This window comes from Scylla paramamosain, chromosome 27, assembly GCF_035594125.1.
Source record: "Scylla paramamosain isolate STU-SP2022 chromosome 27, ASM3559412v1, whole genome shotgun sequence".
Lineage (NCBI taxonomy): Eukaryota > Metazoa > Arthropoda > Malacostraca > Decapoda > Portunidae > Scylla > Scylla paramamosain.
Genome location: NC_087177.1, coordinates 5,820,864 through 5,841,783, shown reverse-complemented (window position 1 = coordinate 5,841,783; position 20,920 = coordinate 5,820,864). Strand labels below are relative to the sequence as shown.

The window sequence follows — 20,920 nt, the reverse complement described above, 5'->3', positions numbered from 1 at the left end:
TCTCTCTCTCTCTCTCTCTCTCTCTCTCTCTCTCTCTCTCTCTCTCTCTCTGTCAAATACTTGGATTTCATATTTTTTTTCTCTTAACCAAACATTTATTAATTGTTTTCTTGTCTTGATAATGGAAAAAGAAATCTCGAGACGTTAACTTGACAGACACAGGTATTTGCTAAGAACACCAATCACAGTCACAGCCACGCTCTATCTCGCTCGCAGCTTCACCCTCCCTTGCTCACCTTACCCTTCCTCCCTTACAGTCTAACCATCCCCTTCGTTCCTCATAACCTCACCCTCCCTTACTCACCTCCTCACTCTCCCCAACATCCTCACTCTACCTCCCTTACCTTCACCCCTCCATTGCTTATACACACATCCTCCCTCCCCTACATCATTACTTATATCCGCACAATTTCACCTTACCTCCCTCACATTGTCACTAACTCGCTTACATACTCACTTTCCCTTACAGCTTCACTCTCCCTCCCTCACCTTCACCTTCCTCAGCTATCGTTATTCGTTACACACACACACACACACACACACACACAATAACAACAACAACAACAGCCAAAGAAGAAAACGTTGCGCTTTTAGATTCAGGTTTGATTACTCTTCGCGTTCACTATACGTACAAAGTTCTCATTCTTGGTATTATTTTTGCGAGAAGTCATAAATACTTGTTACCCAGTGTGAATATATGAATGCTAAACACTGAGGGATAAATGTAAGAAGAGACCTGATATTTGCAGCCTCCGTTAGTAAAATATACACCACTACGTACGTCTTCCACTGGTGATTCTGGTTTGATATTCGCCTATCAGTGTTTCAACTACACTTTCGTCACACTTCCCATCCTTCCCTCAACTTAGATTTTCCCTCCAGTAAAAATAAATATCACTACTTCTTGCTCCTGTGATTCTGCTTTGTCATTCGCCTCTCAGTGCTTCCACCACCCTTTAGTCACACCTCCAATCCTTTCCTCCAGTTTTATCTTTTTCCCAACAGTTCCTTTCTTTTTGAGAGTCCCTCCTACAACCTTACAATCATCTCTCAAGGCCTCTGATTACACACTGCACCACCTTTTCCAGTCCGCCCTTTCTGGCAGTTTGTTCTCTTGTCTCTTCTTACACGCCTTTCACCTCTACTCTCCCGCCCTTCCTCGCTCCCTGCTTCCTCGCCCTCTACATCCTGCTCAGCCCCTCCCAGATCCTTAAGGGCCAGCGGGCAAATGTGTGATGTACAAAGCGTTGGGAAGGAAGCGCCATACATCACGCCAAGCAGACACCTTAGATTTACTGCTTGTTTACCTGCGAGGAGGCTAATGGACATGACCTAAAATGTGGAGGCTAGGACACCATCTGAAGGAACTGTGTGTGTGTGTGTGTGTGTTGAGACAGAGAGAGAGAGAGAGAGAGAGAGAGAGAGAGAGAGAGAGAGAGAGAGAGAGAGAGAGAGAGAGAGAGTTTTGAATTAATCTAATCGCATTTATCCTTGCTCTCTCTCTCTCTCTCTCTCTCTCTCTCTCTCTCTCTCTCTCTCTCTCTCTCTCTCCCTCTCTCTCTCAAGCCCCCTTTCCTTCCTTTCTCACTATCCCTTCCCCCATTAACTTTCCTCACCCACCACCCCGCGATGGCTACACAGATTAACTCATCACAACCCTCCAGACCCCCGGCCCGGATGACAGGTATCCCCCCGCAGCTCCTCGTGAAACCACCGCCTCCTCCCACGGTGACTTGGTTGGGCCAAAGCGTCCTCGATGCCGCGCCGATAAGCGATACACGAGCGAGGACTGTGTTGGTGCTCTTATCGAAGAAGGGTTTAGGGTATTGATATGTAATCTAGACGTGGGATTCTGTGACGCGTGAAGTTTTATGTTCATGTAGAGTTTGTAGACTGCAGATGCGTTGCTGTACTGTGTGTGGTTAAGGTATACATGATTTACAGGCAGTACAGTGTATACTAAACGCATACATTACCATACCAATATTTATTTATAACCTCTCACCTAAAAACAACGATGACTGCAGCAAACACCATCTCTTTTTTCCGTCGACGTACTGCGGTTAGTTTTTCAGTGTAATACCGAAGTGTTATGAAACCAGTGAAATTAAACAGCTTATTAAAGACTTGAGGGATTTATGTTGTTATAAAACTTTCCGTAACTTTTTGTAATGAAATAAGAAGAGCAGCCCTGAGATGCATAAATAATAATCCCATAATGAAATAAGGTAAACAAAACTGAGATGCACAGAAAAGAGGAGTTAGGACCCACATCCTTCATTTAAGAGGTGAAAGGCGAAGGACGGCCACAACACCAGCACAGTTGCCATCTCCCCTCGCGGATTGCAAGGCAGACGTGGAGTTCCGTTTCATGTCTGTGGTCAGCTTAACGCGGGTTACATAATCTTCCTCCTTTGTACCTCAATAACTGACTAACTCCGTGCTCTGTTACACTCCCGCCTTTCCTTGTTTCACTATCTCATTAAAGCAAGAACTAGCTAACCAATAATAATTTTCCACCACAATCTTCCCTTCAGCAGCGTCTTTTTATGTAACAGGTGCACTGGCCAAGGGCTACAAAACTATAATCACAATGTAATTTGTTTTTTCTTATTTTTGCTCAAGACTCTTAGAAATATTAACGGCCTAGAAAAGACAGAATTGAACTGACTCACTTTTTTCATTCTGCATGTCAAAGCAAACATTATTTTTACAGTAATCTGAATTTTGACAAAAGGTGACCATAGCGGTGAAAGGGTCAAGCATCAGCGGGATAATGGAGCGGAATGTGGTGCGCAACTGTTGCGTGTATACCTGTGCGTCCAGGTATATTGACATGCGAAGTCAGGGCAAGCCACCCGGAGAATGGCAGGCGGGGCAGCAGGTGTAATGACTAGTATGGGGGGGGGGAGAATGAAGAATATACTTAAGTCTTCTCGACGTATTAAACTTATGACTCCATCAACACACACACACACACACACACACACACACACACACACACCAGAATTTGCATATTAAATTAAGCATGACAACCTTCCTGACTATTCAATCTGTCTCAGACTTCGCTGTTTCGGTTTCACAGTTTCCATGTTCTATAACTTTATCAAGTGTATGAGCGTGGGTTATTTTCTGAAAGCGTCTCTTAACACTTGACTCCAGGCTGTCTGTATACTGTAAGTTCAGGTAACAAAAGTAACAGGCATATTATTTCTTTCAGAGGTGCATTATAACCAATTTTAGTTTCTTTCTTTATGCATGATAATCTTTAAAAAAACATCATTTGTTAGTTCAACGCAGACTATTGGCAATGCTCGAAGTGTCCTTAAACTATTTAACGACCCATTACTTTCCCTCGCCCTCACAGACCGCGACGAGTGTCAGGTGAACAATGGCGGATGCGAACACTCCTGCAAGAACACCGTGGGCTCCTTCATGTGTTGCTGCAGCCCGGGGTACAGACTGAGGCGTGACGGCCGCACGTGTCAAGGTGGGGCTTTCCCCATTCTATTGCCCTCCACTACTTTCTTCATTGAGATAATAAAGTAAATGCTTCCCCCTCTCAATCGCAAACAATAGTTGATCATCATCCCTACGAGTTTATGAATAGGTGGTACTTTTATACACGGTAAGGTTCTTCAGGGAATGGGTTGAACGACAATAATGACATTTATCTCTTATTCTGATACTATTGGCCTTATTTCAATATTTTCCTTTTCTTCTTCTCTACTATAGCTGATTACCTTCATTCTAGTCTTCTCCTCCGTCTTTCATCTCTTTCTTCAGTTTTTATTTTTTCCTTACTTCTTTAACTTTTTTTATTCTTTCATTTCCTCCTCCTTTTAGTCGACCACGCTTCATTTCCCCCTTAATGCATCTCTTTCCATACGAATACTGACGTGTTGGTGAACCTGAGTGTGTGTGTGTATGTGTTGCATGGGAAAAACACCAAAGTGAAAGCCTGAAGGGTTGAATGAATGAACGGAAGAAGACACGAATGAGTCATTCAGTGAATACATGGACCCGGTGAGCGAATGAGTGAGCAAGTGAGCGAGTGAGTGAATCCAGTCTTCTGTATCATTTTAATCTATTTTCCTCTAACTTTATTCTTTATTTTCTTCTTTATGCTTCATCTTTTATCTTTATTCTTAATATTCATTGTTTATTATAGATGTGAATGAGTGTGAGTTTCACAACGGCGGATGCTCTCACGAATGTGCCAACACTGTGGGCTCCTACCGCTGTCTCTGTGGTCCCGGGAGCCGCCTGATGCCCGACGGACGCACCTGTGTTGGTAAGACCAGGGAGGGCGGGAAGACAGGACGGAGAAGGCAAAATTAAGTGGGAGGGACAAGAGGAGGATGAGAGGAGAAAAACTGAGAGGATGAAGAAGTGAGATGGTGTGACGAGAGGCAGGAAATAGAGGAGGAAGATGGCAGTGAGAAAGGGGAACGTGAGGAATGAACGAAGAGTATCGATTGTAGAAACTAGAACAAAAGAAGGGAAGAGTAGAGGGAAAACACAACGTGGAGAAAGAAGGGAAGACAAAATTTAATATATCAAAGTAGTGAAGAAGAGAATAGAAGAAAGAGACGAGAGTGGAAGAGAGGAGAGGAGAGGAGAGGAGAGGAGAGGAGAGGAGAGGAGAGGAGAGGAAGAGATGGAGAGGGTAAAGGATAGATTAATTAATATAGGCATACAAATCTTAAAAAAAAAAAGGTATGACAAGAAATAAACCAAGAAATAATGAAGTACAGGAAAAGTCAAGTCAAAGGTAATCAGATGTAATCTGTGGGCAAAAACGCCCACGATTTTTCAAACTTAAATTCTAAGATTCACACACAAGCGCCGAGCAGTGAGTGTGTTCGTCTCGCCCTCGCAGCTTCGCCCTCTTGTGCCACGAGACGCAGGCCTAACATGGCGTGTCGTCTTGCAGGTGAGACTTCGTGTGGCGTGAGGAATGGCGGCTGTGACCACTACTGCGACGACACCGCGGGCAGGCCAAAATGTTCCTGCCGGCCCGGGTGAGTTGTGCAACGAGCCGTTCAGTACTAGTGATAGGTGATCTTTATGGGAAGGTCAGCGTGCTCAGACCCGTATTCAGAAACGCTTTATTACTCTCACCACGACCATTTTCAAAGACTATAGAAATGACTAGCTGGTTTCGCAAAAGTCTTAATCTGTCACCACAACCATAAACAAAAAAAAAATATATATATAAATAAATAAATAAAAAAATAAATAAATAAAAAAACTTCTGTAACTTCAACCAAAGCATTTTGAAAGTAGTGAAGCTTCTCAGTGTCATGCTAAGGCGTGACTAGAATAAATAGCTGGTATTTGTAGCCATTCCTAACCTTTTCTTGTGCAAATGCTTCTTTTCCTGTCCATCTTCAATTCCAATACGAGTAAAGCAATACTCGTAGCTCGCAAACTTTTCAAATAGTTGGTTCTTTTCTGATAAATTATCATTTCACAGTCGTATTTTATTTATTTTTTTCATGATATTAGCCGTGTTGATGATCAGCTACATTGTAACACACATTATACTGTATAAAATAATGCCTGTTCCCTCCTACAAACACCTGACTCCCACCACCAGTGATCATATGGTATAATCCCCAAGAGCATAGGAATCAAGGAGAACTTGTATTATTATATACATTTATTATAAATCCTATTAGTAAGGACTGGAGTATTTGCATTTAAGCCACCATTTTTAAACGCTGACAACACCGTGTGACTCATCGCCACGACATGGATACGATACACTGAAAAACCTCTCTCCTGATCTGTAAGTTGTCCATGCTCTTGGTAAGATTTTAAATGAGAGCTAGTTCCTCAGCAAATAGCGTCGAATAATTATAGAAGATAGAGGATTTGTTTCATTATTTGAATATGATACTAACAAACAAGTGTTCGCTAGGAATTTCAACGCGACAGGAACAAATGACCCAAGTGACGCTGAAGGTTTGGTATGCAGCTCGTAACCGTATTGTTTGAATGGCTGCTTATTGGTACAGAAGGTAAATAATGACTAAGTTTACGTAACACTGATTTATGGCCAATTAAACGAAAATATTTATTACCATTGTGATGGGATGCCACCTCCTGCTGGTATATTGGAAGGGCCATTAATGTTTGCTGGTGCTGTCGTGAAGACCTGGTATCATCTTTTTATATAGGAAAGAAATGTATCCTTGCTCTCATGGTAGCTTAAATACTATGCATTACGAGATGAGTTGATGGAGAATTCCTGACGACAGCCTTATGTTTCAGGTACATACTTGGCCAAGACGGACGGCGATGCGAGGCGGCGGATCCCTGCGTGGTGGATAACGGTGGCTGTCAACACATCTGCCTACAAGAGCAGGGCCGTGCACGCTGCACATGTCAAAGAGGATTTACTTTGGCTAACGACCGTGTTTCTTGTGTTGACCTTGATGAGTGTAATATACCAGGCACCTGCAGTCAGCAATGTCGGAATACCTGGGGCTCCTACGAGTGCATCTGCAACTCTGGTTACCAGCTTGGCACTGACAACAAGTCCTGTTACAGTAAGTAACCAGGAAGGCAGGCAAATCTACCTTCTGGGAAAAAAAGTCTTCAGTTAATAGCACTTTTCTAATTGTTCCCTTTCCAGTGATCGACATGGAGGTCATTAACTCTTGTCTTGAAAACAACGGTGGTTGCCAGCACATGTGCCAGCACGGGCCAGACGGAGCCACTTGCACCTGTCACCCGGGATACCAGCTACAACCTGATGGGCGCTCCTGTCAGGTGAGTGTGGAAGGCTAATATATCTAAAATTATGCACCTTTTCTTTCCATCGCAAAAAACACAGAATAAAGATGTGATAGCCGAGGAGCAATGAGAGTATGGTGACGGAAAATGTAGCTTTTCATGATCAACTGATCTTGTTGATCTTGTTGAATAAAGATTAAATAAAGCAGAAGGATGTCGTTTCCGACCTCTAACCCACTTCTTGTTCTGAGAGGACCGCTTTTCCATTGACAGGATGCGGACGAGTGTGAGGCTGGAAGCCACAGGTGCCAACAAGAGTGTGTGAATAGCGAAGGAGGCTATGCCTGCGCCTGCACACAAGGCTTCACGTTGAGCTCTGACACCTTCACTTGCCTGGGTGAGTGCTTTCGATACCTGGTGACATTCTTGATCCTCACTCCCTCTTAGAGATAGAATCTATTTTTGTGCTTTCTTACAGATGTTAATGAATGCTCAATGGAGAACGGTGGATGCGAGCACGAATGCCAGAACACGCAAGGCTCCTTCACGTGTTCTTGCCGCAGAGGCTACGTTCTGGTCGACGAAGTCCACTGCGATAGTGAGTTTTGGACTCCTGATTCTTTAAATTACACAATTACTAAAGAATTTTTGGAAGTGGGTTTAAGAACACAATTATGTTCATGAGTAAGGACGTTCACGCCTAGTCTCCTCTCCAGTCGTGGGCGGCAACTACGACGTGGACTACTCTGGCTACAGCATCCGAGGCGACCAGGACATGGGTACGACAGCCATAGAGGACTACTCGACGGTGCTGGACGGCGAGACGACCAGAAACCGTGACGCGTGGAATGACGTAACTTACGCAGAGTACAGCAAGATCATTACCCTCCAGACGCGTAAGTCAAGAAATGCACAGCGCACACATTTGCTGTGTCTGCTTGTGTGTGACGTTAATATTTGTCAGTATCATAATATCTCATTCATTTCAGAATTAGTAAAACTAAAACGAACACTTCATGTCATACTCGCATTTTCACTGTTTTACGTAATTCTCTGATATCTGTTTATGTTTCTCCTCACTTTTTAAAGATCCGTGCAAATATTTCTTTAATTCATCACAAAACTTTTAAACATTCGTGCTTACTTATAATGACTGACGAAGAGTGGCAGGCGGAATGAAATTGAAGGAATGGAAGACGAGTGAACATCAATATATTGTATGAAACGTGTCCCAATGTCAGCATGAGATTCTGTCCTACAGGTTGCGTCCCTGGACATTTTGGACCTAACTGTTCCCTCACGTGTAACGACTGTCCCGGGGAGTGCGACAGCTCGGGGTGTGTGTGTCCCCCGGGCAGGACTGGACCCATCTGCGAACTTGAGTGTCCCTCGGGTTTCTACGGATCCAGCTGTAACGAGGCGAGTCCTGCTTACCGAGTATAACTAAATATGGCCCGATGGATCCATCACTGCACTTGTAAAACTGCAGTAAATGTTACATAAAAATTACAATTGGCCATTTTTCTATCAACACGCTTTTCCTTATGATCATAAAGATTATTTTTTCCTGATAGGTGTGTCGCTGTGAGAACGGCGGCACATGTGATCCCGTGACTGGCAACTGTACGTGTCCACCAAGCGTGTCCGGAGAATTTTGTGAAGACGGCTGCCCTGCAGGTGCCTTGTTTCCGTCATTACTTCTTTCATTGCTGCATTGTATTGAAATAATCTATTCAATGGGAAGCACAGGAACAGGAAATAAAAAGAATGTTAAATATAATTTGTATAAATTATCTTTTATAATGAACTTTTAGCTCCGCAGACCGGAAAAAAAAAAACACTAAGTGTGTTTAAAGATATTTTTAAATTGCGTCAGATACAGCAGCAAGGAACGTTTCTGGTTTATAACAACCTTTACCTCTTCAGGATACTACGGAACATCGTGTGACCGGCGCTGTCCCATGATGTGCCCCAACATGCGCTGCAACAAAGTTTTCGGGTTCTGCGAGTGTGATCCGGGGCGCTTTGGACCTAAGTGCAATATGCCGTGCCCTTCCCTCACCTGGGGGCCAAACTGCCGCCACCAGTGCCAGTGTGAGGCCCGCTCCACGTCTCGCTGCCATCCAGAGGCAAGAAATTTTAAGCTAAGATCGGTCTGCCGGTACTCTGTGGGAAAGTCACTTATTTCACAATACTATGGTGGAGCAGCTTCTGTCGCATACCAATATTAGACTCGAGCACACAACCATGATGATGATCGTAACCTTTACTTCCCAGAGTGGGGTGTGCGAGTGTAAAGCAGGATATGTTGGCATTGACTGCTCCAAAGAGTGCCCAGAGGGAAAGTGGGGCGCCGGGTGTCTGCATGAGTGCCAGTGTGCCAATGGAGCCACGTGTCACCCCGCTACAGGCGTCTGTGGCCTAGACTGTCCCCCAGGATTCATGGGAACCGAATGCAACACACGTACGTTATTTTCATACTTTCATGAGAATATCCCTAACACGTACATACAACACGAGTAAATGATGACAACACTCTCTTGACAGCGTGTCCGGCTGGTCACTATGGACCGGGGTGCATGAAGGCGTGTATGTGCGGCCTGCGACCCTGCGACCCAAGCACAGGCGTGTGTCTCTGTCCGGCGGGGAACAAGGGACCAAACTGCAATCAAGGTGGGTCGTTGTACAGGCGCATTCGGCTCGCAGGCTTTTCTCTCAGGCATATACGGCATGGCTTTGCAACGTGGAGAGAAACATAACACTAACACCGTAAGGATTAACTCATCATTGACATTTAAAATATCACTCCCTCCTAGCGTGTTCTGAGGGACAGTGGGGACAAAGCTGCTTGAGGAAGTGCGAATGCCAAAACGGTGCTACGTGCAACTCTGTGACTGGAGAATGCCACTGTCAGCCAGGATATGTGGTAAGGCCGCCTCCTCTGCATCTCGTTCTTGCTGCCAAATATCGCTAAAACTATTTATGTACTACAGTGTATGTATATCAAGTAGAATTTTTTTTTTTTTGTGACTGCTACTTTTTACTCTTCTCAACAGCCATATTTTACATAAAAAAAAAAAGTATTACTTCATCCGTATTTCCTTCTATACTGTCTAATGGGTGCACTAGTGACCAGTATTTTACTAGTGACTGTCTTATTCTTTGAATACTGTAACCATATTTCACATTCGTTGAGCGCAGTTAGATACCCAATTAGATTTTTTTAAGCGTGTGCGTGCGTGTGTGTGTGTGTGTGTGTGTGGGAGGGGCTCTTTATGATGGTCTTCCCGTCCCACAGGGCCCTACGTGTGAGGCAACGTGCCCCGCCGGCAGGTATGGTGTCAACTGTAGTGGAATATGTGGGTGCCTCAACGGTGCCTCCTGCGACCACAGGACTGGCCGGTGAGTGCTTGCTTTCGTGGAGTCTGAGTGTTGATAATTCAGTGACGGCCAATCACCAAGAACGACTAAAATATTTTCCAGCTTAATACCTAATGCCAGTTTGTGTATTCATGCTTATACTGGTATTTTCATCATACTTTAGAAAAGTTTCGATTTATCGTATTTCATTCATATAATTCAACGCCAGACTTGATAAGGAAATAAAAATCAATCTACATAACATTCCCTTCTCCACGTTCCTGAAGTAATTTTTTGGAGGCACAACTGTTTATTCGACTTGTGCTCATCCCCACAGGTGCCAGTGCCTACCGGGATTCACGGGTCTTAGCTGCGGTCAGCCCTGTCCCCTGGGACGATTCGGTCAGGACTGTGTACAAGTATGTGACTGCAACGACGGCGGTGGGTGTGACAAGGTGACCGGGGAGTGCACATGTGCGCCGGGGTGGCGAGGGTCTCAGTGCAAACTCAGTAAGTACGGCAGAGCTAACTACAGTAAGCCATTTCATTGCAAATATTGCAAACCCTACGGACATTCTTAATATCTGATGTAGGAAGTCTAAATATTACCACTTGTTACATACACCATGAATTACTTTCAGAATGCGAGGAAGGTCGCTATGGAGCAGGTTGTGCCATGAACTGTAGCTGTGCCAATGGAGGCGAATGTGACCACATTTCAGGCGCCTGCATGTGTCGTCCAGGCAAGTTAACCACTGTACACTGGAACACACACTCAATGTAATGATGCAACATTTATATAAATCAGATTATTCTTGCAGGGTGGCGCGGGACATTCTGCTCCAGGCCGTGCCCAGACGGGTTTTGGGGCATAGAGTGTCGGTACCAGTGTGACTGTGATGTTGGCGCGACCTGTGACCCCGCCACAGGAGTGTGCTCGTGTCCGCCTGGCAAACGCGGCCATCACTGTTCCAACAGTGAGTACTTATTTTCATGTTGCTGATGGATGTAGATATAAAAAAAAAGAATGTCTAAGAAAATAAGAAAGCTAAAGATTCGTATGTTCCTGCTTTTGTTAATTAAATAGGGATTGGGAGTTCCTAATTCTCATCATTAATAACTCCTGGAAATGACCTCATGCCTCTCCTCTGCTGCTGTTGACATGCACAAAGAACACTTATGGGAAACATCTTGAAAGCCGAATTTTTTTTAATAATTCCTAGATCACGTAGAAATATTCGTACGGTATGAGGGCGCACCAATAACCCGCTGTACCTACAGCTTGCCCGGAGGACCGATGGGGTAGCGACTGCCAACACGTGTGTTTGTGTCATAATGGTGGAACGTGTGACCGCGTGTCAGGGGCGTGTGTGTGTACCCCGGGCTACACCGGTGCCACGTGTCAAGAGAGGTGTCCAACGGGAACCTTTGGAAGTGGATGTCAACATACCTGTTTGTGTCAGCACGGTGCCAACTGTCAGCACGACACCGGGGCGTGTGTGTGTCCCCCAGGGTACACCGGCACACACTGCCAGCGAGGTAAGACCATAATGTATAATCAGGAAAACTGCGTTTTTAAGCACTATGGAGTTCTTGCACATATTTAATTTATTTATTTATTTATTTATTTATTTATTTATTTTTATTTTTTTGCTGAGATCAGTATAAAGTAGAAATAAAAAATATTTTGAGTTGCGTACCTCATGTATCCCTTTATGAATACTCGAATATTTGCTTCTCATTTCAAAGACTATAAAAGTATTTCAATGGTATTCACTGGCACTCCAATACTTCGGCCTTTCAATTCCAAATTCTACTCTTTCTTCTTGACCTATAGTCATTTCGAAAGGAAATAAAAAAAGTCTATTGGGACTTCTCGGATTAGTGAAAATGTATCATTCCACCATGCCGGTACTGCCTGTGTGTGAGCTTTGTAAGTCAAGCGGTGATGTGAGATGTTCATTACATTTATACTAGACATTTTCTTTACAATTACTACTGTTCGTCAGTTGACTGTCTGAATGTGTGTACATCCTTTTTCTTCATGACCCTTAAAATCAATGATAAGACTATCCAACCGTGTTTCATTAATAAGCATAAGTATAATCTTAATATCGAATGTTTCTGAACACAAGCATAATGTGAAAATATAATGACACTGGCTTGATGTTTCAGAATGCGGGCCGGATAGTTACGGTGCAGGGTGTGTCTTCAAGTGCGAGTGTCGGCACGGAGGTGAATGTGATCCTGAGAGTGGGGTGTGCAGGTGTGCCCCAGGATGGTGGGGACCACAGTGCCAGAAATCCTGTCCTAAAGGTTACTTTGGTGTCTCAGTGTACATATTCTTCAGAATTGCTACGCGGTACTTGAATTTCACAAATGATAACAAACACGTGAATTCTCTTATGATTTCCAATATAATCACATCAGACCTCTGAAAAACAATCAACATAATGGCGTCTTTCAGGGAAGTGGGGTGCGGGATGTGAACGCGTATGCGACTGTGAGCAAGAAGCAAGTTGCCATGCGATCACAGGCCAGTGCCAGTGTCCTCCAGGCTTCATTGGTGACAGGTGTCAGTTCAGTAAGTAGTTATACATACCTACAGTACTCAACAGACTAAAGGCACTGTCACATGATTAGTGAGCGAGTGTGGTGGCCAAGCACGCTTCTCAGCAGCTTCTCTGACGAGTGTGGTTCAGCTGGAGTTTTGTATCGTTGACGAATCTACTCGAGCAATGATAGAACTTCAGTTCCGCACGTCTACATTATCAGTTTCCTCGCATTCTACACCACACTTACCCACTGATCGTGTGACAAGGCCTTAACGTGACGCAACAAGCATTGCAAAGGTGTCGACTAAAAACGGATGATTTTGATAGTCCGCCTCTAATTATTCCTTGGGACATTGCAGTCTGCGCTCTGGGTCAGTACGGGGAAAGCTGCAGCAAGGAGTGCCGCTGTGGGCCGTCTCAGCCGTGTGACCACGTGAGCGGGGAGTGTTCGTGTCCGCCAGGTCGCGAGGGACAGCAGTGCCACCAGTGTAAGTTAATCACACTCCAACGCCTCAGTTATCTGTTGATAGTGAATGTAATATTTGATTACCTATTCCATAATTTGATGACCATCATGAACTCTGGCACAGACTGTGCCGAGGGGCGGTGGGGCGAAGGATGTCGCCAGCAGTGCAAATGTGCAGGATCATCCCTGTGCGACCCGATGAGTGGGGAGTGTTTCTGTCCCGCGGGACTCAAGGGCAGGAAGTGCCGCAGGGAATGTCCGAGGGGCAGGTACGGCGTCGACTGTAAGCAGGTGAGCGTTTCGGGATTGTGTGTTCGCTAACAGTCTTTACACGAAATTTCTCATTATGATTGGCAAGTATTCTATGAACAAATAAATGAACAATAAATAAATGAATGCTTAATTTGTTTTCGCACAGAAATGTCAGTGTAAAAATGGTGGGACGTGTGACCGCGTGACTGGCCAGTGTGAGTGTCGCGACAACTACTACGGCGCCACCTGCTCCTTCACTTGTCCCTCCGCCACTTACGGGCCAGGATGTAATCAGGTATACCATTCCACCCCAGTTAAAATGTTTAATTTAATATAGTCATTACATACATATGCTGCTACAGTCGGTTCTTTCATCGACAGACGTGCGAATGTGAGCATGGCGGGGTATGTGATGCGACAGGGGCGTGCAACTGCCCGGCAGGGTACAGTGGCACACTTTGCGAGATCTCCTGCCAGCCCGGTACTTGGGGCCACCGCTGCAGCTCTCAGTGTCGCTGTAAAAACGACGCTGTCTGCCATCCAGGTGATGCCTCATCCTCTTCAGGTCTACTGTATATACGGCACCGAGATATCTCTTAATTTACTCATCTATCGTTGTGCTTTCTAATTCCGTATGATTTTTCGTTAAAACATTCGGCATTCATACATTTCTGTTTATAGATAATGCAAATACAGTGCAAGGTTAGTTATAAAGTAAGTAATGAAAGAAATGGACGTAATGTCATACCAAGGGTTACCAAGGAAATTTGGTTAGTTCCTGTTTTTCAGAATATATAATTTTTTTCCGAGATCTCATAACAGATAAGAGTTACAAAGCTGATATTTTTGTCATGACCACGCAGCTACTGGAGAATGCCAGTGTGGGCTGGGATGGACAGGACCATTCTGTGACCAGGCGTGCGATCCAGGCATGTATGGACCTGACTGCCGCATGGACTGTGCCTGTCACCACAATGCTTCTTGCGACCGCTTCTCCGGCTGCTGCGAGTGTGGTCCCGGCAGATACGGGCGTTATTGCGAGTTAGGTTAGACTATCATCTTTTTTTTTTATCTATCTATCGTCTAAAGTTGACGCGTTTCAGTAATCCACAATACGGGCACGTTACTTTTTTTTTTTACTTGATTTGCCTTTTTGTATGCCTGCAAAATAAAATTATCATTGATAAAAACAAAGAAAAGTTATGCTAACAATAACTATAGCGGCATTTCTCATGCATGTTTTCTTTGTGGCAGAGTGTCCGGCAGGGTTCTATGGGACGTATTGCACTAGTGTGTGCGACTGCCGCAACGGTGCCACGTGTGATCCTAAGACTGGCCAGTGCCGCTGTCCCCCGGGCTTTATGGGTGACACTTGTGGAGAAATGTGTCCACAAGGTAATTCAAGTTATGTTACTGTCGCAGTTGTGCCATCACCAACAAAACAGTTAATTCATTATCAAATATTTTACACAACAGGAAAAAAATAATAACCGTGTGTGTGTGTGTGTGTGTGTGTGTGTGTGTGTGTCTCCGAGTGCAAATATTACTGTGCCAGGGTTATGAATATAATGATCGACCTTGGCTTTCCTTCAGGTATGTTCGGCGCCCACTGCCGTCAGAAATGCCACTGTGGTCTCTACCCGTGCCACCGGGAAACCGGAGTATGCCAGTGTCCGCCGGGCAGGACGGGACCAAATTGTGCCATGCGTAAGTACGAGTACAATATACACTTCCACACCTCCATTCATGCACGTTTGTATCGCAGAAGTTATACATCTCTATGTAGGAAGAAAAAAAAAAATAATAAAAACAACAATTAAAATCAATCCGCTCGTGGTGTCTTGTTTTTACAATTATATTTTCGTCAATATTTTATTTTATTTTACAAAATCAAATAAAAGAAACGCAAGATTTTAAAGAGAAGTCCATATCTAAGTATGTAGCTTTATTATGCCATAAAAAAAATCGTACTCTGTGTACTTGATAGCTATATATAAAGTAAATCCATTCTAATAACAGTGTCGCGGACAGCCTTTTCTGTACTGATACCATGAAAAAAGAATCCTGCACACTAAAGATATGTTTATGTAAGAAGCCATCACATGGGCTGTCGAGAGAGCTGTCTTTGTATTTCAGCTCAGTTTTCCAAAGCTTGCCGCTACAGTACTATGAGCAGAAGCACTTCCATTATTGTTGGTTGTCCACCATTACCCTTCCCCTCCTGTCCCTGCCATCAAGCCTCACTTTTCTTCACTGAAAAAGTCTCACTATTAAAAACCAATGAAATCTATGTAACAAGAAGAAAAATGTGATGTCTACATGATTCCACATAGTCCCTGTTGCTGCAGCGTTTTCACCAATCAAAACGTGTGCTCTCAATAAATCTAACATTGTTGATGTGTCTTGCAGCATGTGTGGAAGGCAAATATGGTCCTGGTTGTCAGCAAGTGTGTGAATGTTACCATGGCGGCAGCTGCCATCCCGCCACTGGCCACTGTTCTTGTACCCCGGGTTGGCTGGGACCCACCTGCCGCGAGGAGGATGGTGAGTATTTCACTCCTTGCTTTGAGAAAAAATGTATACTTATAACGCTAGACATCCTTCAACGCTATTAACTAACGTCTATCTCTTTCCTTCCCACACGCGCATTCAGGAGATCGAAGTGAGTATTCCTCCAGCCACTTACTCACACTTGGCGATACAAGCTTATCAATTGCAATATTAGGAATAGGTATACCACAGGTAGATGTATTACAAAAACAGTACAGAACACATTTATTGATAACTAGTTTAAATATTATGTTTCCTCTCTCCCATGGTGCTTCATCTCATCACTAGTCTCCTACGTGACGACCAGCGACCAGCGTGGCCGAGCAGACATCCCTGTGGAGCTGAGCTGATTTGATAGCGACCAGTCCAAGCGACGCCCAGCGAGGCCACGTGACCACGAACGATGATTCTTTTATTTACTGATCTCTAAGGAGACACTGACAGGTGTAGTGTCTCCAGGCCGTGTGTGTGTGTGTGTGTGTGTGTGTGTGTGTGTGTGTGTGTGTGTGTGTGTAAAAGGTTCAGGACAATGAGTGACGGTGACGAGAATAGTGACTACATTGTACGTAGACTAGTGTCGTGTTCATTTCTGGCAGTTTTTATTTCCTGTGTTGATATTCGCTCGATATGACGCGCACAAAATTCCGCTGCAAGTCTGAATAGTGCACCGAGCGAGCCACACGTGAAATGGTACACAACGCAAACCTTGACCAGTGCGGGGAGTCGCTTGGCCGCGGACATGACTCAAGAGGCCATTCTGGTGATGCTCGGTGATCTTAGTGAGTGTGAAGGTGCAAAAGGCGCTCCTCTCATTATGATGTCTATTGCAAATATTGATAAAATTGCAAATATTGATAAAAATGTGAATGTGTTGTGGCGCCGCATCGAATGATCGGTAGGTCACCAGTGTGCTCGGTAATCCTAGTGGCGGAGAGAGACGCTACCTTGAAAAGGCACCGGAGAGAACTGAGGGAGGGGCAGGCGCCTTTGGAAACAATGAAATCCAAGTGGCAAGAAAACAGCTGCAAAAGAAAGGAACGAAAAAAGATGAGAAGAATTTTGTTGTGAAAGAGGCAAGTGATCATAACACAGCAATAAATTAACCATCTGACCACTTGTTCTCTTCAAGGTCATGACTTTCATTAAACGCCTAAGGGCAAAAGCAAATTGCAACAGAGACGCCTAGGAAGAAAAGTTCGCTTGCATTTTTTGTTAGGCAAATGAGACGAGAGAAAATGGCAGCTATGAGCCTGATATGAAGGAGAGACTACACTAAACTTTTTCCAGCTTGTCGGAATGTATTTAGGCGTGCAGTCAGTACATAAATTCCCTGCTAACTAGGTCGTATATTAGAGTGAAGAAATCAATTAGGTAAAAGCTACATCATAAATAAAATCAACATCCGCCATGGCATAGAAAGATATTTTGACATGCAACACCGACATGTCCCCGAGTACTCCAGTCTCCTCTATGACCTATGTGACCATCAATAAATAGGTGAAATTTGTTTTTGAGCTTCATAGCCCTACTAGGTGAAGGAACTCAGGATGCAAGGCCCCAATCAAGAGAGGAAACGTCCATACAGATCAACACACAAACGCATTTCTCGTCAGGACGGTACTAACACACAAAAGCGAATAAGTAACTAATAATTATCCATGATGCAGCCGCTCGTTAACTCTAGCAGGATAACAGCACACATTCATTATTCTGCTATGTATTGTATACTCAAATACCTTGTTGTCTGAATTGTACACCATCAGCCATTTATTAACAATAAATCCACATTTTTTTATTTGAAATGAATAAAAGAAATTAAAACAGTATGTAATATAATTTTAGACAAGTCCTGCATATAGTTAGCATCACACACACACACACACACACACACACACACACACAAGCGGGAACCCCTGTGCAACACACATTCAGAAACACATCGATCTACTGGCAATGAAGTGAGTAACGTCTAATGCAATTCTTCAGGTTTTCTTCGTGCGACAGCCGCCACTGGGTATCATCTCACCTCACTTACTACTCAAAATTTCCAATATATATATATATATATATATATATATATATATATATATATATATATATATATATATATATATATATATATATATATATATATATATATATATTAAAAGCTCTGATATTGGTAAGGAAACCGAGACACCAGCACCCGGTAATCTGTAGTTAGGTCTTGCCAAATACCGCTCTGCCCACACATTCACACATTATCTAAGGTTTCTAGAGCCCATCTGTTCCCTGATATAAACATCTAACCTTGTTTACCCTCAAGAATCCCCTGACGTCAATAAAGGAAATATTATACAAAAATAAGCACTATGAACACCATGAACGTTAATTATCCGCCGTTCATTTTACTTGTTAATCATGATTTTCATTACTTGCCTGTTCCTGATTAGAATAAACCAGGATTTATAGTCTTGATCATTCTCTGATATAATTAGAGAAAGGTTATTTGTGGCACAACAGACGGAGTGCAGAGATGAGATCACGACAGCCGCCGTGGCCACTGGAAATAACTGAATGGCCGGAATGGCCTCACGAGTGGCAGTGCGTGATTGGAGGGATCAGCTGTATAGATACCATGATATCCTAATATGCTGCTACCCACAGATTCCAGTTATAAATAAAAAAAATAATTTCAGTGTTTATCCTTGGCTGATGCAGAACTCGCTGGACTTATAAAATATCGAATTTCTCCACACTCGCGGGTGTTATTACAGCCATACTAGACACGTGCCCACAATTTTTTTTTTACATTTACGGCAAGGTCACCGAACCTTTCTCTATTATGTGTGAGTTTCGTGATTGTAGGTAACATGGAAGCGATATCCTGATAAACCAGTAATTTTGCTGGATTAGGTTGATCATCTGGTTGTGCTAGTAAAGACTTTCCGCTAACTTTTTTTCTTCTTTTCTCAGGGTGCATGATAATAAACACCCCACATATTTTGTTTCCCTCACTAACGATAAATAAATAGTCCTCGTCCACGCCACTGGCAGCGAGGTTGACGACTACAAGTTCCATGGACTCGGTAATAGTTGTCAGTCTTCACAGGTTCGTGACTGCCGGGAATGACATCACAGCAACGTCACGACGGCCTCATGAGAAGTTACCGAAGTTACCCTTACAAGTCAAGAATCACGAACCTTATACCTTACTTGATGGTAAACCTACTTAAAAAATTAGCGGAAGATCTGAAACTATACACGTCATAAAATTAGCCTACTCCAACACTTTATTACTTTATTTTATTATTTATTATTTATTTATTTATATGACCTGAAAACTTAAGTGACACTGCCTCTGAAATGCTTAGTTCTTCCCCAGTCAGTCCTCCAGTCCAGTTGCATCTCGATGATCACCGGATTCTGCAGATTGACTGTGTATTGGCTGCAGTTCCTGACTTGGCAGGCTAAATGGAACGCCTCGGTTCATAGCAGCGAGTGAAGTGAAAATGAATCCGCCTGAATGAAAGAGGTGTCGACATAAAAGCTTTCATCGCAGTGTGGCGCTGCGAACAAGTCTGGAGTTAGGACGCAAGTCATAAGAACATAAGAAATAAGGGAAGCTGCAAGAAGCCATCAGGCCTACACGTGGCAGTCCCTGTATGAATCATACCTACCTATTTCCACCTATCATCCCTTTCCATAAATCTGTCTAATCCACACTGTAATGGATGGTGGTGCACTGTACACCGACAGTACGTGACACGATGATCGTAGAGAGTAGTCTAAATTCCTTGAAAACGAACATGTTAGGCAAAATTCTCAATTTTAAAACAGTGTAAGGCTAACGCGAAATTTAAAACTCGTTGGCTAGTTCAGGATTTCCACGAAACGCTCCTACAGCAGAGATCGCCGCTACAGCTGTGTTGTGACACGCTTTGGAAAGTACGACAGGTATACAACCAGATTACACTGCACAAGTTAACCTCTGTGGCTTAAGTTATAAATCTTTGTATCACACTTACCAGCTGCGCGTAAGACGAAAGAGGGGATGCCAGAGATCCTTTGATTTGCACCAAACCTTATTTTTTTACCTTATTTTCTATCCTTCCTTACAGGCCTGTCCCTCATTCGATCTGCTCTGTCTTTAACAAGTACTAATAAATATGTTCACAATACACACACTATTAATAATTCACCTTAACGCAACCGACCGGGACGAGCTACTGAAGAGTGGCCGGGAGGCGAGGCGTTGCGCTGCCGCTGCCGCACAGTGAGCATGCGCCAGGCTTTCCCTAGGGGGAGGAGAGGGAGACCCGCCAGAGTGCTTACCAAGGAAGCTAATGAGAACCAAGGAAACTAATGAGAATCTTGAGCTTCCTTGGTGCTTGCCTATGGGTCAGAGTTAGCTGAAAGGCAGAGAGCTAGAGCGCATAGGGACTGCCACTTCTTGTAATGAGTTAGAATTTATGAATGCCTCAACAGTTGAACTATTAACAGCATAGTCAGGTGGTTTCCCTTAATTGTTCGGTGCCTCTGTGTCTCCAACCGTTACTTGATAGAAACGTTCTCTCGTGAGTTTATTAAACCCTACAATCACAAACTATACGAATCTTATGAAATACAGTGTGTGTACTTACCAAACACTAAGGTGGATGACTACACAGACGACAATGATCGGAAGCGAATTATGCTTCACACTGACCTAAACCATTCATTACTGAGGATTTCATTACATGTCTTCTTATTCTGCTGTTGTGAAAAATATATGCAAAATCTAGTGGTATAGGATACTTAATTCTAAAAGTAAATCATTATTCAGACACCAAGGACTACATCGTAAGGCGGATTAATACTGTCACCCGCCTCTAAGCTCGTACGCTCCGAGGTGATTTTATGGTTAATTTGCTATTACTAATAAAAGTAATAATGATTGAGTGTTGCTTTTATACTCACGCTCATTACATACTAACCTACCGATGTGATACGCAGATAACCTCTTTCGTTTTTC

The 20,920-nt window shown here is 43.6% G+C and overlaps 1 protein-coding gene and 1 long non-coding RNA gene across 9 annotated transcripts in view; one reads left to right on the top strand and one right to left on the bottom strand.

Annotated features, from left to right (window-relative positions):
* The window catches only part of LOC135114077 (multiple epidermal growth factor-like domains protein 6), a 165,474-nt gene extending 147,723 nt beyond the window's left edge, over positions 1-17,751 (top strand). Inside the window, exons 7-36 of one of the 3 annotated variants that reach the window (XM_064029757.1) lie at positions 3,368-3,490; positions 4,172-4,294; positions 4,883-5,024; positions 6,280-6,557; positions 6,644-6,780; positions 7,018-7,141; positions 7,223-7,342; positions 7,461-7,640; positions 8,006-8,163; positions 8,319-8,421; positions 8,671-8,873; positions 9,022-9,208; positions 9,292-9,417; positions 9,561-9,670; positions 10,043-10,146; positions 10,442-10,614; positions 10,746-10,847; positions 10,926-11,081; positions 11,386-11,643; positions 12,280-12,420; positions 12,572-12,688; positions 13,019-13,147; positions 13,250-13,416; positions 13,553-13,672; positions 13,759-13,921; positions 14,241-14,423; positions 14,632-14,772; positions 14,971-15,084; positions 15,787-15,921; positions 16,216-17,751. In XM_064029757.1, coding sequence (XP_063885827.1) covers positions 3,368-3,490; positions 4,172-4,294; positions 4,883-5,024; positions 6,280-6,557; positions 6,644-6,780; positions 7,018-7,141; positions 7,223-7,342; positions 7,461-7,640; positions 8,006-8,163; positions 8,319-8,421; positions 8,671-8,873; positions 9,022-9,208; positions 9,292-9,417; positions 9,561-9,670; positions 10,043-10,146; positions 10,442-10,614; positions 10,746-10,847; positions 10,926-11,081; positions 11,386-11,643; positions 12,280-12,420; positions 12,572-12,688; positions 13,019-13,147; positions 13,250-13,416; positions 13,553-13,672; positions 13,759-13,921; positions 14,241-14,423; positions 14,632-14,772; positions 14,971-15,084; positions 15,787-15,921; positions 16,216-16,277 — 4,379 coding nt within the window. In that variant the 3' untranslated portion in view covers positions 16,278-17,751. Of the gene's footprint in view, positions 1-3,367; positions 3,491-4,171; positions 4,295-4,882; positions 5,025-6,279; positions 6,558-6,643; positions 6,781-7,017; positions 7,142-7,222; positions 7,343-7,460; positions 7,641-8,005; positions 8,164-8,318; positions 8,422-8,670; positions 8,874-9,021; positions 9,209-9,291; positions 9,418-9,560; positions 9,671-10,042; positions 10,147-10,441; positions 10,615-10,745; positions 10,848-10,925; positions 11,082-11,385; positions 11,644-12,279; positions 12,421-12,571; positions 12,689-13,018; positions 13,148-13,249; positions 13,417-13,543; positions 13,673-13,758; positions 13,922-14,240; positions 14,424-14,631; positions 14,773-14,970; positions 15,085-15,786; positions 15,922-16,215 lie in introns of all 3 variants that reach the window. The other 2 variants (XM_064029758.1, XM_064029756.1) reach the window with 2 other exon arrangements.
* Positions 1-20,075, bottom strand: part of LOC135114080 (uncharacterized) — a 94,651-nt gene extending 74,576 nt beyond the window's left edge. For 5 of the 6 annotated variants that reach the window (XR_010275202.1, XR_010275201.1, XR_010275200.1 and 2 more), the window contains exon 1: positions 19,935-20,067. This is a non-coding gene — a long non-coding RNA (uncharacterized LOC135114080). Of the gene's footprint in view, positions 1-19,934 lie in introns of all 6 variants that reach the window. The other variant, XR_010275205.1, reaches the window with a different exon arrangement.
* Positions 20,076-20,920: the final 845 nt, after the last annotated feature.